General features: G+C 51.6%; 5 protein-coding genes across 5 annotated transcripts; 3 read left to right on the top strand and 2 right to left on the bottom strand.

The window, feature by feature from the left end:
• Window positions 1-577: 577 nt before the first annotated feature.
• Window positions 578-1,840, top strand: BO79DRAFT_265476 (metal-dependent hydrolase family protein; the record flags this gene model as incomplete). The annotated part of the gene is made up of 1 exon (XM_025686878.1): window positions 578-1,840. One exon carries the CDS (start codon window positions 578-580, stop codon window positions 1,838-1,840), a length of 1,263 nt encoding a protein of 420 aa, XP_025539794.1.
• Window positions 1,841-3,551: 1,711 nt separating this feature from the next.
• On the top strand, window positions 3,552-7,957 carry BO79DRAFT_265473 (ATP-binding cassette transporter; the record flags this gene model as incomplete). The annotated part of the gene is made up of 3 exons (XM_025686877.1): window positions 3,552-4,644; window positions 4,705-5,387; window positions 5,435-7,957. The coding sequence occupies 3 exons, from the start codon at window positions 3,552-3,554 to the stop codon at window positions 7,955-7,957; spliced, it is 4,299 nt and encodes a 1,432-aa protein (XP_025539793.1).
• A 256-nt stretch (window positions 7,958-8,213) lies between these two features.
• On the bottom strand, window positions 8,214-9,770 carry BO79DRAFT_209048 (putative sulfate/molybdate transporter). Its single transcript, XM_025682516.1, has one exon. The coding sequence runs from the start codon at window positions 9,711-9,713 to the stop codon at window positions 8,397-8,399; it is 1,317 nt and encodes a 438-aa protein (XP_025539792.1). The 5' UTR covers window positions 9,714-9,770; the 3' UTR covers window positions 8,214-8,396.
• Window positions 9,771-10,225: 455 nt separating this feature from the next.
• On the bottom strand, window positions 10,226-13,288 carry BO79DRAFT_228414 (uncharacterized protein; the record flags this gene model as incomplete). The annotated part of the gene is made up of 7 exons (XM_025683961.1): window positions 10,226-10,310; window positions 10,340-10,422; window positions 10,459-10,463; window positions 10,560-11,316; window positions 11,391-11,435; window positions 11,755-12,676; window positions 12,735-13,288. 7 exons carry the CDS (start codon window positions 13,286-13,288, stop codon window positions 10,226-10,228), a joined length of 2,451 nt encoding a protein of 816 aa, XP_025539791.1.
• A 1,161-nt stretch (window positions 13,289-14,449) lies between these two features.
• On the top strand, window positions 14,450-16,215 carry BO79DRAFT_147302 (cytochrome P450; the record flags this gene model as incomplete). The annotated part of the gene is made up of 6 exons (XM_025678504.1): window positions 14,450-14,521; window positions 14,578-14,716; window positions 14,775-15,160; window positions 15,216-15,832; window positions 15,899-15,975; window positions 16,037-16,215. The coding sequence occupies 6 exons, from the start codon at window positions 14,450-14,452 to the stop codon at window positions 16,213-16,215; spliced, it is 1,470 nt and encodes a 489-aa protein (XP_025539790.1).
• Window positions 16,216-16,255: the final 40 nt, after the last annotated feature.

Below are 16,255 nucleotides of genomic sequence, written 5' to 3'. Positions count from 1 at the left end.
GGATGGCTGTTCTGAATAGACAGAATCCTTGCTAGGACGATGCGAGTAGCAAAGGAAGGACATGAAAGCTCTTTAACCATCCGTTCAGGACAATATACTATCATTTGCAGTACGGTCTCGACCCGGGATTAATTGACGGTACCATCTGGCGCTGCGCCGTTAGGGCTATTGGCGTGACGCCGCTGCCGAGGCTTGGGCCCGCCGATGTGTTGCCATTCCGACTAGCGGCATGCTTAGGCTCACGCCGGTTTATTACGGTCATAGCTTGTATGCCCAACTAAGCCAGAATAGGCACGGGAAATCCTCGCTTCGACCTACTGATCTAGTAGATTGCAACCCCAAACGGGCCTCGCCAGACTGTCGGCCATCACACGAGTGCCTGGCTTCGCGTCTTATGCGGTCGCTATCGACAAATCAGCCAACTTCAAGTGGACACACGACGTCAAATGAGCACATAGCCTCGGCATCCTGCATTCAATTAATATATGCTGCTTTCCTAGCTGGACTAGGATCACATCCTTGTCAGTGTCAGAACTGTGATCAGAACTGCGTTAAACCCATACCCACCCCTTTAATTATGCATCGACCTCTGACAGACAGCACTCTCTACCGCATCAACGCGGGTATTCTAATTCCAGGAAGGGGAGCACCAATTCCTCGCGGAGCTGTGGTCTGGAAATCCAACACAATCCTCTATTCTGGCCCGCAGCATGAAGTACCAGTCGAGTATCAGGATGCTGTTAATACAAATGTCCCCGTTGCCATGCCAGGCATGTGGGATTGCCACATTCATTTCTTAGGCGCAACGGCGGCGAGCATGGATTCTATTGTGAATACGCCACAAGCATTGGCAGGGGCACGAAGTGTGCCTGACTTATATGCAACCATTATGGCGGGATTCACCTCAGTCCGCGAAGTTGGAGGATACGGTTGCGAGCTGGCCAGAGTCATCGACGAGGGCCGCATTCCAGGACCGACCATCTACGGTGCGCACAGCGCCATCAGCATGACTGCAGGCCACGGAGACGTACACGGTGTGAATCTCGAGGGCTTGCGTGACCTATGTACGCATGGCTTGCCTTTGACAATCGCAGACGGTGTGCCTGAGTGTCTGCAGGCCGTACGAAAGCAGCTGCGGCACGGGGCACGCGTCATCAAAGTCTGCGCCAGTGGTGGCGTAGTGAGCGCTATCGACGACCCGCAGCATCAAGAATTCTCGTTCGAAGAACTGAAAGCTATTGTTGACGAGGCGGCGCGGGCAAGACGCGTTGTGGCCGCTCATTGTCACGGCAAGGCAGGCATCATGAATGCTCTCCGTGCGGGTTGTCGCACGATTGAGCACGGCAGCTATCTGGATGAAGAGGCTATCGACTTGATGCTAGAGAAGGGGGCTATGTTGGTGGCAACACGCAGTGTTATCGAAAGCGGACTTGCTATGCGTGATCTCTTCACGCCCGGCTCATACCAAAAATTGCTCGAGGTAGCTGATACGCATAAGAGGGCGTATCAGCTAGCAGTCAAACGTGGCGTGCCTATTGCTCTTGGTACAGATCAATTCATCAGCTCGGATAATCCCGCATTGGGATATGGACGCAATGGTGGAGAACTGGTGTACGCGGTTGCGGCAGGCATGACACCGCTGGCTGCAGTTGAAGCTGCCACAGCCAATGGGCCGTTAACACTCGGAGACCAGGCGCCAAAGAGTGGCCAATTGAGGGAGGGATTTGACGCAGATATCATCGCACTGACAGCAAACCCACTAGAGAATATAACAGTGGTCTCTGATCCGAAGAATATCACGCATGTATGGCGATATGGCAAACTTGTCAAATCAAACTAAAGTGGTATCTGATAACAAGATAAGACTTGTCTTCGTCTCTTCGATATGTCCTTGTTCCATCTTTTCACCTGTCAATGTCTATCTTATATAAGGAGGGGATCGCTGAGTGTGCATACTAGTTTACGCTTGACGCGTCCTGACGAGTCGGTGAGACGGAATGCCGATTCAGTTCACTTAGCCAGTGAGTAGCTCAGAAGCAACAGCCATGCCTGATGGTATTTCATCCTGCTGGTATTATATCATGTTTCCATATCCTGCCCATCGTGTATATGGACGCCAGCATCCCTATTACCGCTCAGGTCTTCCACATGCGCTCTGGTGTCAACACCATAGATGGGTGTTTTGGAGTATCCCGTGGGAAGCGCTCTCACGAGCTCGCTTTGATTCTATGCTGTGCTGCATACTGTATATCTTCTATCTGCTAGATATTCTCCTGTGTCAATTGCTAACTGCTCATCAATTGTCTAAGTTAGGTATGCACCAAAGACGCTTACCTGAGACTGGACGAGTTATCAGAAAGATATGAGGACGACGATCCTTGATTTGGGACAGCAAGTTATTGTGGTGGAAGAAGGAGCGAAGGAATGTGAATGGAGAACCTGAGGCTCCAATCCGCCAAGTCGAGCAGGCTGAACTGCTGCTTTTCTCACTTCACCCCCAACTTAGCCAGCGACACCTTCCTCGTTCGAATCGATTTATCCACCCCTTTTACCGTCCTGCATTTTTCGCGGATTTCAATTCCGGTCTTTTCCGCCTCCTGAAGCCAAGCCATTCGTCCTCTTCCGATAGTAAGTAAGTAGCGCCACTTGAAGCCCGGATTCATACCTAATTCGATGATGGGCGCAATGATTGACCTCCTTGCCAACCAGATACCGTTGCGGGATATAAGTGGCATAGGATGACTTATGCAGACAGATAGTGACATTGCTTCGTTAAACAGGGCTCTTGTGGGTTAGCCAAGACTAGCGATGGTCTGGACAACCTCAGCAATGTGGATTGTCTGGATACCCGGATAGGTCGGCAACGCTCAAAAAGGGAGACTGTCGGTTATCTATGCCGCCAGATCTAGTCGGCATGCCGGCCCCCCCAACGCAATGCCTGAAGAGTTTCAAGCGCTGCGCTTCTGCTGAAATATTGATTGGGCGTGACATCCGGTCATTCGACTAACATACCCCAGCGCAACTGTTTGACGGAGGACGCTTCATCCTCGCCACCCGCATTTTGGCTGCAGCCAATCATTGCTACTTGGAATATGGTTATCTCTACGGTATCGAAAAGAAAAGCGAGAGCAAAAATGATCTTCCCGAGGTATTCTAGAAAGCCGACCCACCGGCTATCGTGAATTTGTCGTGGACATTTCATCTACTGTGAAACAGCTATGGGGCAAACAACCGAGGCCATAGCATTATATTGCCGTTTTGAGAAGACGATAGAAGCCGATCATCCGCCCTAACAATTGAACCAGATGCGGAACCTCATGGATAGTAGATAGCAGGTGCACGGTGCACATAATGTTTCTCGTCTGTAAGTAATCCACTCGCGGGTACTCGGCTCACCCAATTCAATTGAGGTATTACTAGAGGCTCTTCATCATTTTGGAGACCCCTAGGGGCTCCGTAGATGTATATATAAGATGCTTCCATTCTCGTGAACTGCAGAAACGCAATATCTCGTGTATTATCAATCTTGTCCGGCTATTAATTCAGCTGTCATGAATCCTCCTGAGTTCCCGGAAGACGAAAAGTCTTCCGACCTACCAATTCCAGAACGAAAGAGTCTCGACACACTGAATGTTCCCCATATAAATGTTCGAGAAGCTCCAAGTTCAGAAACCCTGACAGTACCCCATGCGAACACCACCTCCCCTCCTGGGAAAGATGCGGAATGGAGCATGACCCCGCAGGTCATCCGGAGCCAGGAACGTGAGGCTGCGGCAGGATTCAAGAAGCGAGAGCTAGGTGTGACCTGGAAGAACCTCGGCGTGGATGTCCTTGCAGCGGAGGCAGCAGTCAATGAGAACCTATTCTCCCAGTTCAACGTACCTCAACGAATCCGTGACTTCACCCGGAAACCACCCCTGAAATCTATATTGACGGAAAGTCACGGCTGTGTCAAGCCAGGGGAGATGCTCCTAGTCTTGGGGCGCCCGGGTTCAGGGTGTACCACTCTTCTCAATTTACTCTCCAATCGCCGCCATGGCTACCATACCATTAAGGGCGACGTGAGCTTTGGAAATTTATCCCATGAAGAAGCAGCTCAATATCGAAGCCATATTGTGATGAATACGGAAGAAGAGCTATTCTACCCCCGGTTGACCGTTGGTCAAACAATGGACTTTGCTACTCGGCTCAAAGTTCCATCTCATCTTCCTGATGGTACCGCATCTGTGAGCGAGTATACTGCTGAGACAAAGCAGTTCCTCATGGAATCTATGGGGATCTCACATACCGCGGACACGAAGGTGGGGAACGAGTTTGTGCGGGGCGTATCAGGAGGAGAACGAAAGCGAGTATCTATCATTGAATGCCTGGCAACAAGGGGATCTGTCTTTTGCTGGGACAACAGTACCCGTGGTCTCGATGCCAGTACTGCATTGGAGTGGGCTAAGGCTTTGCGAGCGATGACTAACGTTCTCGGACTCTCAACAATTGTGACCCTGTATCAAGCAGGGAATGGAATCTACAACCTCTTTGATAAGGTCTTGGTTCTGGACGAGGGGAAGCAAATCTTCTATGGCCCTGCAGCTGCAGCAAAACCTTTCATGGAGAACCTGGGGTTTGTCTATACCGATGGTGCCAATGTTGGTTAGTCGTCTCAAATTATCTCCCACTGCGGAATCTCGACTAACATCTACCTTTTGCTAGGTGACTTTCTAACAGGTGTGACCGTGCCTACTGAGCGAAGGATAAGGCCTGGGTATGAAAACAGGTTTCCGCGGAATGCCGATGCTATCATGGCAGAGTATAAGGCGTCAGCTATCTACAGCCACATGACAGCAGAATACGACTATCCCACAAGCGCAGTTGCCAAGGAGCGGACGGAGGCATTCAAGGAGTCTGTTGCCTTCGAAAAGACCACACACCAACCACAGAAGAGTCCGTTCACCACTGGATTTGGGACCCAAGTTCTCGCATGTACGCGGCGCCAGTATCAGATTCTGTGGGGGGAGAAATCCACATTCTTGATCAAACAGATTCTGTCTCTGGTCATGGCCTTGATTGCCGGATCCTGCTTTTATAACGCTCCCCAGACATCTGCCGGGCTCTTCACAAAAGGTGGAGCAGTCTTTTTCTCCCTGTTGTACAACACGATCGTCGCTATGTCCGAGGTTACTGAGTCCTTTAAAGGGCGCCCTGTGCTCATCAAGCATAAGGGATTTGCTTTCTACCATCCGGCTGCCTTCTGCTTGGCGCAAATAACAGCTGACTTTCCGGTGCTACTCTTCCAATGCACGATCTTCTCAGTCGTATTATATTGGATGGTCGGGCTCAAAGCAACAGCAGCGGCATTTTTCACCTTTTGGATCATCCTGTTCACCACGACCTTAGTGAGTCATTCCAAGCCCAGTAATAGCTCTCAACTAACATTAATTAGTGTGTTACAGCACTATTTCGATGCATTGGTGCAGCCTTCAGTACCTTCGAAGCCGCTTCGAAGATTTCGGGAACCGCTATCAAAGGAATCGTCATGTATGCTGGCTATATGATCCCTAAACCAAAGGTCAAAAATTGGTTCCTCGAGCTCTACTACACCAACCCAATGGCTTATGCCTTCCAAGCAGCGCTGTCGAATGAGTTTCACGGTCAGGTTATCCCTTGTGTCGGAAAGAATATTGTCCCTACCGGCCCTGGATATGAGGATGTCGACTCTGCCAACAAAGCTTGTACTGGAGTAGGCGGTGCTTTGCCTGGTGCAGACTATGTGACCGGTGACCAGTATCTCTCCTCGCTCCATTACAAGCATTCGCAGCTCTGGAGGAATTTTGGGGTCGTATGGGCGTGGTGGGGCTTCTTCGCCGTGCTCACGATTATTTGCACCACGTATTGGAAAGCCGGTGCCGGGGGAAGTGCTTCATTGTTGATCCCCCGTGAAAACTTGAAGCAGCACCAGAAAAGCATTGACGAGGAGTCTCAGATTAAGGAAAAGGAGCAAACTAAAGCTGCCACTAGTGACACGACTGCGGAGGTGGATGGCAACCTTTCCCGCAATACTGCCGTCTTTACCTGGAAGAACCTTAAATACACTGTCAAAACACCTTCCGGCGACCGGGTCTTGTTGGATAATATCCACGGCTGGGTCAAGCCAGGTATGCTTGGGGCTCTTATGGGCTCTTCAGGAGCGGGCAAGACAACCTTACTTGATGTTCTTGCACAGCGAAAGACGGAGGGCACCATTACTGGGTCTATCATGGTTGATGGCCGGCCGTTACCTGTGTCCTTTCAAAGAATGGCTGGATACTGCGAGCAGTTGGATGTTCACGAACCGTTCGCTACGGTTCGGGAAGCTCTAGAATTCTCTGCATTATTGCGCCAACCCCGGACAACCCCTAGAGAAGAGAAACTCAAGTATGTTGATACCATCATTGACCTGCTTGAGCTTCATGATCTGGCAGACACTCTTATCGGCACAGTTGGCAATGGCCTTAGTGTGGAACAAAGAAAACGAGTGACTATTGGTGTGGAGCTTGTATCCAAACCGAGTATCTTGATTTTCTTGGATGAGCCTACCTCTGGGTTGGATGGACAGTCTGCTTATAATACAGTGCGGTTTCTTCGCAAGTTAGCCGATGTTGGACAGGCTGTTTTGGTGACTATTCATCAACCTTCTGCCCAGTTATTCGCGCAGTTCGACACTCTTTTGCTGCTCGCACGCGGCGGCAAAACTGTGTATTTTGGCGATATCGGCGAAAATGGGCAGACAATCAAACATTATTTCGGCAAATATGGTGCACAATGCCCCGTTGAGGCCAATCCAGCCGAATTCATGATCGACGTGGTCACCGGAGGCATCGAAAGCGTCAAGGACAAAGACTGGCACCAGGTTTGGCTTGAGTCGCCTGAACATCAGCAGATGATCACCGAGCTTGATCACTTGTTATCCGAGGCTGCCTCGAAGCCCTCCAGTGTTAACGACGATGGATGCGAGTTCTCGATGCCGCTCTGGGAACAGACGAAGATCGTTACCCACAGAATGAACGTGGCTCTTTTCCGAAATACCAACTACGTTAACAATAAATTTTCCCTACATATCATCTCCGCCTTGCTCAATGGTTTTTCGTTTTGGAGAGTGGGTCCTAGTGTGACAGCCCTGCAGTTGAAGATGTTCACTATTTTCAACTTTGTTTTCGTTGCACCAGGTGTTATCAATCAGCTCCAACCATTGTTTATCCAGCGACGCGATATCTACGACGCACGAGAGAAGAAGTCAAAGATGTATTCATGGATCTCATTCGTCATTGGTCTGATTGTATCCGAGTTCCCGTACCTTTGTGTATGCGCAGTTTTGTATTTTCTTTGCTGGTACTACTGCGTACGCCTGCCTCATGATTCCAACAAGGCAGGTGCTACCTTCTTCATCATGCTCATCTACGAGTTCATTTACACCGGTATCGGCCAGTTCATCGCAGCCTACGCGCCCAATCCTACCTTTGCTGCCCTCGTGAACCCCATGATCATCAGTATCTTGGTGCTCTTCTGTGGTATCTTCGTTCCGTACACGCAACTCAACGTGTTCTGGAAATACTGGCTCTACTACCTCAACCCGTTCAACTATGTCGTCTCGGGAATGCTCACCTTTGATATGTGGGATGCCAAGGTGACCTGTAACGAGGACGAGTTTGCGCTGTTCAACCCTACCAATGGCACCTGCGCTGAATACTTGAAGGACTACATCGCGGGTCAGGGCTGGCGTGTCAATTTGACCAACCCGGATGCTACTTCGACTTGTCGGGTGTGTGAGTACCGCCGTGGAAGCGACTTCTTGACCACATTGAATATCAACCACTACTTTTACGGATGGCGGGACGCGGGAATCTCGGTCATTTTTGCAATTAGTGGGTATGCGTTGGTGTTTGCATTGATGAAGCTCCGGACGAAGGCTTCGAAGAAGGCGGAGTAGAGGGTAGCCATAGACTTTTCTGCTTGTCTTGGAGCGGTGGCGTGGTGTGTGACATGAGAGCGAGGGGTTGTGAATGCATATGATATGAGTGTGTGAGATGAGTGTGTTGATTTGTTGAAGTTTTCGGGCCAGTACCCTGGCCCAGGGGATGACTGTACAGTTGTTGCATATATAGTGTATAGAGAGATAGAATAGAGATAGAGATAGACTGATCATATAGAGTATAGAAAATAAAAGCATCTTTGCTCAAACAAGGCTCTACACAGCAGGATAGCACATCCAAATGCAGACAAACACAGAATCACAGCACGCAATGCAATCACATATCGTAACATATCTTCATCACACATCATCAATACCATATCATATGACCAAACCCCAACCCCAACCCTCATATATACACTTCTCACCACACTCCCCTCTGAAATAACATTTACATCTACTCCAACCTCACTCTCCCCTCTCTCCACCTCCTCGCCCCCCACTCCACCGCGGCCGGAATGCCAAAAGCCCAATGACACAACAAGCCCCCCAAGAACCCAACAGCATCATTCTTAAACCCAACCAACAGTCCCACCGTAACCATCATAACCATCCACCTCTTCTTCCTCTCAAAATCACTCAACATAGGCCCCAAATCCTCCCCGGTCAAACCCGCCTGACCCGCAACCGCCTTCCTTATATCCCTGGCCCCCGTCGTATTCAGGCTCTCGCCCACACTAAGCAACTCCATCCCCGCCGCAATAACCATAACACCTAGCAACGCCGTCGGAAACCTTTTCAACAACCCGACCAACGACTCACCAAAGAACACGCCGATCACGAGCTTAAACACACCCAGGAAGATAATACTGGCACCGGAACGCGCCCCAAAGCGGTATTGGGCCGCGAGGCCGCCGGAGCCGTGGCAGACGGGCATGGCGCCGAACCAGCAGCCGAGGAGGTTCATGGCGGAGACGCTGAGGGCGATGGAGGTGACGTTGAGGTGAGAGGAGTTGGTGTGTGTGGGGAGGAGATCATGGGCGAGGTGGACGACGGCGACGATGGAGTTGAGTGTTGTTAGGGGGATTTGGCCGATTCCGGCGTCGAAGATGCCTGAGGACCAGTCTGAGGGGGTAGGGAGGACGGTGTAGGGGTGCCAGAGGGAGAGAGAGGGGAGGTCGGAGGCTAGGGCGGCGAGGATTAGGGCGAAGACGAGACCGAGGAGAAAGACGAGGAGGGCATAGGGAACGGTGCGGTAGACGGTGGTGGAGAGGAGGAAGCAGAATGCGGCGAGGGCCCAGAGTCGGTTGTCGGCCCAGGATGGGGAGAGCCAGGAGAGGTTGCTGAGGAGGGAGTTGCAGGAAGCGATTATTAGGGAGAGCCCGGCACCGACTTGGATTCCTTTGATGATGGGGATGGGTATGGCGTTGGTGAAGCGAGTGAGAAGGCCGGTTATGCTGAAGAGGAGGATGAAGGCTGCGACGAAGAGGCCGGCTGCGGCGATGGAGCCGTTGGTGAAGCTGCGGGCGATGGCGACGGCAGCAATGGCTTTCATGGGTTGGACAGGAAGGGGGATGCCAAAGAAGACGCCGGTGAGGATGTTGAAGAGGCCGGAGAAGATTAACGTGCTGGATAGGGAGACGGTGTTGTTGACGGCTAGGGCTATGGCGATGGGGAGGAATGTGCCCAGGTCACCGAGGGAGCCGGAGATCTCGGAGACATAGTGGTGGCGGAAGGTGGAGAGGTTGTGGGCGTTTATTTGGCGGAGGTTCATGGTGGTGGACTTGTAGAGGAGGGAGAAAGGATGAGGAGGGAAGAATAGAGAGGAGAGGGGATAGTTGATGATGAAAGCAAGGAACGAAGCCGAAGCAAGGCGGAGCAAAAACATTCCCCGCATCATCGATGGTCTGATAAGATCAGCCGATCATCCCGCGGAGATGCGACCAATGGCTCCGTTGACTATTTCCTCTACGTAAGTGATAATAATTATAGCTAACTTTGATAATAGAGCTTGTTCATCTAGGCTTCTCCATGGCCTTTACATAAACTATATACAACACAAAGCCTGTGGATGTAACCCAGGATCACACCAGATGTTATCTGCGGGATCGCCATCCGAACCAGCCCAGCCGCCAATTAAAGTTATCTTGATCTTTCTATCTTGGCGGGTTTCGGAGAACCCAATCTATCTTACTCCGGCGAATCAGCCTACTATCTGTACCTATGAGGACACTATAGAAGACAGTTCCATGATCGCCATAGTCCACTCTTCAGTGCTCCAACATGTCACCGCGCCGCGGCTACCAACTGGGATGGCATCACCGGTCCTTTGCGCGGCACCATGAGCCTTGATATCGAACAGCAGGTGATGCTATCAGATCCAACGAGGGAAGTATCAACGTTGGCTGTTCAGGGCGGTGGGTCTGTCCGAAACGACCATTGGCATAAAGGAGCTGCGCAGCATCCGGCCGCCAGTCATCACCCTATGCAGAATTGATCACCAAACGGATAGACCGTACGACACCTGTGTACGACAGAGCCGCAACCATGCGAAGCAAGTTGTTCAATACCCTCGTGATAGATACCGAACAAGCTTCGCGCAATCACAAAAACTTCCCACTCGTAAATCTCGACCCAAAGTCCGCCGCCTTATTCATCATCTCCCGTCTCTGCGCATGCGTTATCTTCGATGACAGCGACATATCCTTCTCCTTATCAAACGCCCGAGCACTAGGATCATCCTCCTCCTCTTCTCCATCCTTCTTCTTCTTCCTTTCCGCATCCCTCGCCTTTGCCTCCTCCTTTCTCTTTTCCTCATTATACCGATGGATCTTCTCCTGCATGGCCCGCGATGGCTGTGCGCCGCGCGCTCCTCCCGCCGAATCCCCCGCATCAGGAGCAGTAGGCCGTGTCTGTACACCCAGCACCTCATCCTGCAAGCGCTTCATCTTCTGCTCTGGCGTCTCGGTCCAGGAAACATCCAGCCCGCCCGCGCTGGGCGTAGTATTGGCTCCCCGCCCGGTTTGGAATTTCCGATTGCGGAGTTTCGTGGGGTCGACGCGGGAGTTGCGGTTCGAGCCGTCGATGGGTTCTAGCATCCAGGCATCGCGCTGAGGTGCTTTTGGTGCTTCTGGAGTAGTTTCGGAGCGGGCGGGCTGTGTTGCGCCGCTGTCGGGAATAGAAGAGACGGTGCCTTCTGGCGGAGGGAGGCTGGGTCCGAAGTCATCGTCCGAGTCGTCATCGGAGGAGTTGTTGTCGGAGGTATTGGCGTCTGCGCTGGCGGAGGGAGGAGGGGGAGCTGGACCGATCACTTTGCGGCGTTTGCTGGAGTCATCTTCGCTGGTGGGTGGCAGGGAAGGCCCGGCGGCGTATTTGCGCTTTTCGGGTTCCATGTTGTGAGTTGGAAGGACGGGTGGGTAGAATCACTGAGGGGTAATATGGTGTGCAAGACCTGCTCGCTTCTTTGTCTTTGGGTTATCCAGACGCGAATTGTGGTCTGTCTGAGCAATTGCAGTGAAGTGGGTGATGGAGGATGACCTGAAGCTTTACGATGGGAGGCAGTGAGGCAAACCGAACAAACATGCAATCATAGGGTCACGTGCAATTATCTATAGTCTGCATGGGTATCACCACCTGTGGATAATCTCATTTCATTGGCTTCCATATATATTATTTATCTGGCCTACATAATCATCAACTCATAATACATCTCAAACTGACTGACAATCTACTTCCTCCAATGTCATCCGTATTCCTCCAGGCTTGTTCTCTTCTTATCCCAATATGTCCCTCCCAGTCTGTGGGCGCCCATGTACATCTGTCTCATTAGAAGAATCCCGAGACAATTCTTGCTGCAATGTATACTCGACATACGGTGGGCTGCTCTCCGGATTGCTCTCCGTATGCGCCACCGTAGTCGACTCACTACCCTGACTGGCAGTCCGCGTCGTCACCCATGTCTCTGGCTTGGGTTCGTCATCCTGCGGTTGCTCTCGTGGCTTGATGATCCCCATCTCCACAAACCGACCCATATCACGATCGTCTTGCTGCGAGCCCTGGCGTCGGTGATGGTCACTAAGCTCTCGAACGAAGGTACGGCTCTTCTTCCACCAGCTGGGCTTCCTCTGCCCGACACCCACAGCATCGGCAACTGCATGGTCGAATTCGTCTCGCTGCACGATCAAGGCTTTATCCTCATTCAGCTCACAGAATCCACAGATGTTGAACAGAATGAGCAAGAGCAGCACCGGTGTGTATCCCAGCCCGTAAAACCATCCAGAATCGACCCCGTATCTTAAGGGGGATATCGTCCAGTCGAAGGCAGAAGCAATAGCGTAGCCGATCTTTATGCCAAGCAACACAATACCTATAAGGAATTGCGATGGAGCCGCATTCAGGTAGAATAAGAGCTGACCTATGGTACTGGTCGGTCGCGCCCGGTAGCGGTAGATGCTATGCTCCAGGCTGTAGCAGATCACTAAGACGCCAGCTATTGCGACAAACCCAGCAGCACGCCATCGTACATCTGTAGCCACTGGCTTGGCTTCATTGAGCTGTTGGTCGAGACTGCGTTGCATCTCAATGGCAGTCCAGGAGCGCGGAACGGTCAAGACAAAATTGGCCAAAGCGCATCCGTAAAAGACGAGCGGGAGCACAAACTCCTGCCCTTGCCGGCTGCTGGATACTTGGAATGCGTACGGATCCCGATCGTAGATCTGACGCTCTTGCCAGGAGCCCCTGCAATTTGTGTCAGTTCTGTTCCACAGGACTGGATATGCAACTTATCATCACTGACCAGTGCCGCACCGCCTCCCATACCGCGGCCATCATCCCCGGCGTCAACAGCGTGTAGAACACACTCTGCAGAATCAACGGGACGCTCACGATGTACCCCCGATCCACGTCGATGCTCATGAAGCAGCTAATGGTGCCGCAGGCGGCAATGAAAAGCATCCAGATCCATTTCGCCCGACGGCCCAGGAGTGTCCACCGGCGATCAGCAGGCAGGTACCGCCGGCTATGCTTGCGCATGTTGATCAAGGTGAAGACAATGGCGAAGACAAACATGAAGGCAAAGGCCAGGCCAGCCGACGCATGTCGACCCATATCCCGAATGGGTGCATAGCAGGAGGTCCCGTTCACGAAAGTCCCATTCTCGTTCATGTGTGGTTGGAATTGATTAAAGGCGAGATAGCAGTCCGTACCATTAGAAAGAGTCCCATTGCTGAAAAGCGTGTAGTGATAGTAATTCAAAGCGGTTCGATTGAAATGGACCTCGTTGATGAGCACATCGGTGGCATTTGCCCCGGCCTCGAAGGGGACTACAGCCCGCACGTACAGCAGAGGCATCGCAAGCCAACTAGTCGTGTCAATTGAGACACTCTGGGATCACCTTGATTGGCTTGAGCTCCTGTCAACAACTTCTGCTGGTGCCTTGAAGCCGCGCATGCATCGCGACCGAGCAGCAGCGGAGGGAAAGGGATGAGACAACTTCAGGGTTAATTGTAACAGGGGTCATAGCACAGCGAACCAGCAACGGTATCCGGAAGTTGACGGATAGATGACGCTGGCCAGCGATTGCAAGGTTGTATCCAGGGCAAGTCGATGATGCTCGGAACCGCCCGCGAGCCAATGGGGAGCTTGGATGAGAGTCGCGACCCGAAGTATGAACAGTTGAGGGGGATAATTAAGTTGAGTCGTTCGGGAACGCGACTGTCAGCCAGGCCATGGCAATATATTAGGTTTGTGCGAAGGTGCTGTCGTTCTCCTGATTGAGGGTTGTGTTTAGTCGCCGGATGCGGTCGAGATAGGGGTTTCAAACGGTGCCACTTGGCGGCCATCACTAAAGATGAACGACGGTCGGCTCAGTAGTGACCGATTTTATCTAATCAGTGATCATTCAGAGATTTGACTTCTATTCCACATTGAATAATGGCTTTGTCGTGCCACATCATCTGTGATGTCGATCCCTGGCTGCCTCAATGGCAGCCAGTTCACCAGTGTAACTGTTGATATGCAAGGTATGCAGCAAACTGCAACTACATTACGCCAGGAAGTTACACCGCTGGGATGGTTCGGGGTAAATCCCAGTTCATCAAGAAGGGACTGAGTGCGGAGCCCAATGGATGATGGTCATCCAGTTCATCTCAACACTGCGATTGCCCTGCACCTTGCGTCAGGTTCTCGGCTGCTCTATCCGCGGACAATCTGAGATAGTCGCTACCTCGCACAACCATAGAGCATGAGCCAGTTCATAAGCTTGTACTCCCTTATTGGCTGTTGGAGGTGTTGATGTACTGTTATCTAGTAGAAGCTTCGGTTGCAGTCCGTTTTCGGTTGTACTTAATATCACTTCCTCGCACGTCCCATGTTTCAGCAATGTTTTGAGGAAGCGGTCCGGAATGCTAGCTTGCCTTCCTTCTGCATGATGAAGAGAATCTATCGAGGATTAACGGTCGCTCGTAACACTAGTTCGTTAAGGATCCACCATTTCTTCAGCCAGCAAGCGCTATGGGGTCGAGTTTCGTGGCTGGCCATGGTCCGGCTTTGGTTTTTCTTTCCTTCATCCTCTATATCGTAATTGTAAGTTGACTGCTGTTTCTGCCTGGCAGTTTGAGGCTAAACGTGCAAGCGAGTAGAAAATTTACCGCGAACGAAGGAACTCATTGTCATCGGTCCCCGGCCCTTTCCTGTGCAAGTGGACGGATATCTTCGTCAGATATCAGACGGTCATAGGGAACCGGCCACGATATGTGCAAGCGCTACATCGACAATATGGTAAGGGTATCTCGCTGGAAAGAAGCATCCTCAGCGCTAATTGCGTGCCCTGATGTAGGTCCTGTCGTCCGGGTTGGCCCAAACGCAGTCGACATTGCTGAGATTGCTGGGGTTCGGGAGATCCATCGCATAGGAAGTGGCTTCCTGAAGTCGCCAGTGTACGAACTGCTCAAGCACGACAATGCAAAAAGTGTTTTTAGTGCTACTGATCCCAAATTCCACAGTAAACATCGCAGGCTCCTTTCGTCGCCCTTTGCAGATGCAAACTTGCATTCGCTGGAGCCCTTGATAGAGGCCCGCATCCGCTTCACTATGCAACGCATGCAAGAGGAGATGGCCACCCGTAAGGTGGCAGATGTCCAGAAGTGGTTTTTCTTCATGTCCAGTGACATTATCGGTGAACTGTCCTTCGGGGACTCGTTTCGGATGTTGGAGCAAGGCAAAGTATTATAGCCTATCGCGATTGAGCTTCTTGACGTGTGTTGACCAAGCTGTACAGAAAAATCTACACATCAAAGACCTAGAGATAGCGGCCTTGGTCGGGGAGTCTCGAGTTGCTTTCCCTTGGCTTTTCAGGCTTGCGGAGTTCCTGCCGCTTCCTCTCCTCAGGGAGGCTAACAAGAGCCGAAATCGATTCGTGGACTATGCTGACGAGTCCATCAATCGGTACAAAAGGCTGCTAGACGCTAGTCCAGACAACGTCAAGCCCACGCTTTTCTCAAAACTCTACAATGCTGGCAAGGAAGGACTGTCTGACGCTGAAATCCGCGACGATGCCACTGACCTCATCGTGGCTGGGAGTGACACCACCGCCAACACTTTGACCTATCTCACCTGGGCAGTCTGCAAGACACCAGTCATCCGGCAAGCACTTGTTGCCGAGGTGGCCACACTGCCCGAACGATTTTCTGATAAAGATATCCAGAAGTTGACCTATTTGAACCATGTCATTGATGAAGCCTCGCGCCTATATTCCGCTGTTCCTTGTGCTCTCCCTCGCATTGTACCACCACAGGGGGCAACATTCGATGGCCACTGGGTCCCCGGAGGGAGCACTGTAACGACGCAACTCTGGAGCTTGCATCGTGATCCAGTTGCATTCCCGGAACCCGAAAAGTAGGTGGACCAAGCATTCGCTCCCGGGCTGGTCAAATCCGGCGTTGCTGACTAGTACATGTATAGATTCAATCCTTCTCGTTGGGCTTCACCAACCAAAGAGATGAAAGATGCATTTATGCCATTCGGAGCAGGGACACGTAGTAAGTGCCGACTGTCAACAGTTAGGAGAGCGTCCGCCAGCAACTAACCTGACTGTAACAGACTGTCTTGGGTTGCATTTGGCTCGGATAGAGCTGCGCTTGGCTACTGCTCATTTCTTCCGCCAATTTCCCCGATCAGAGGTATCATCTCGTGAAGGGATGAGCGATGAGGACATGGAGCAGGTTCTGCATTTCCTTCTATCAACAAAGGGACATCGGTGTCTGCTAGAAGTTCAGTGAGATTTTGAGATGTGCTCTTGTAAGCATTTGAGGAATTGAT

The sequence above is a fragment of the Aspergillus costaricaensis genome, assembly GCF_003184835.1.
Source record: "Aspergillus costaricaensis CBS 115574 unplaced genomic scaffold BO79scaffold_15, whole genome shotgun sequence".
Lineage (NCBI taxonomy): Eukaryota > Fungi > Ascomycota > Eurotiomycetes > Eurotiales > Aspergillaceae > Aspergillus > Aspergillus costaricensis.
The sequence above is the reverse complement of the archived record's forward strand: the minus strand, read 5'-3'. Positions and strand labels throughout refer to the sequence as shown.

Bases quoted from the DNA above. Each gene is read 5' to 3' on its own strand.
- BO79DRAFT_209048 (XM_025682516.1), bottom strand. From the start codon at position 9,713: ATGAACCTCCGCCAAATAAACGCCCACAACCTCTCCACCTTCCGCCAC.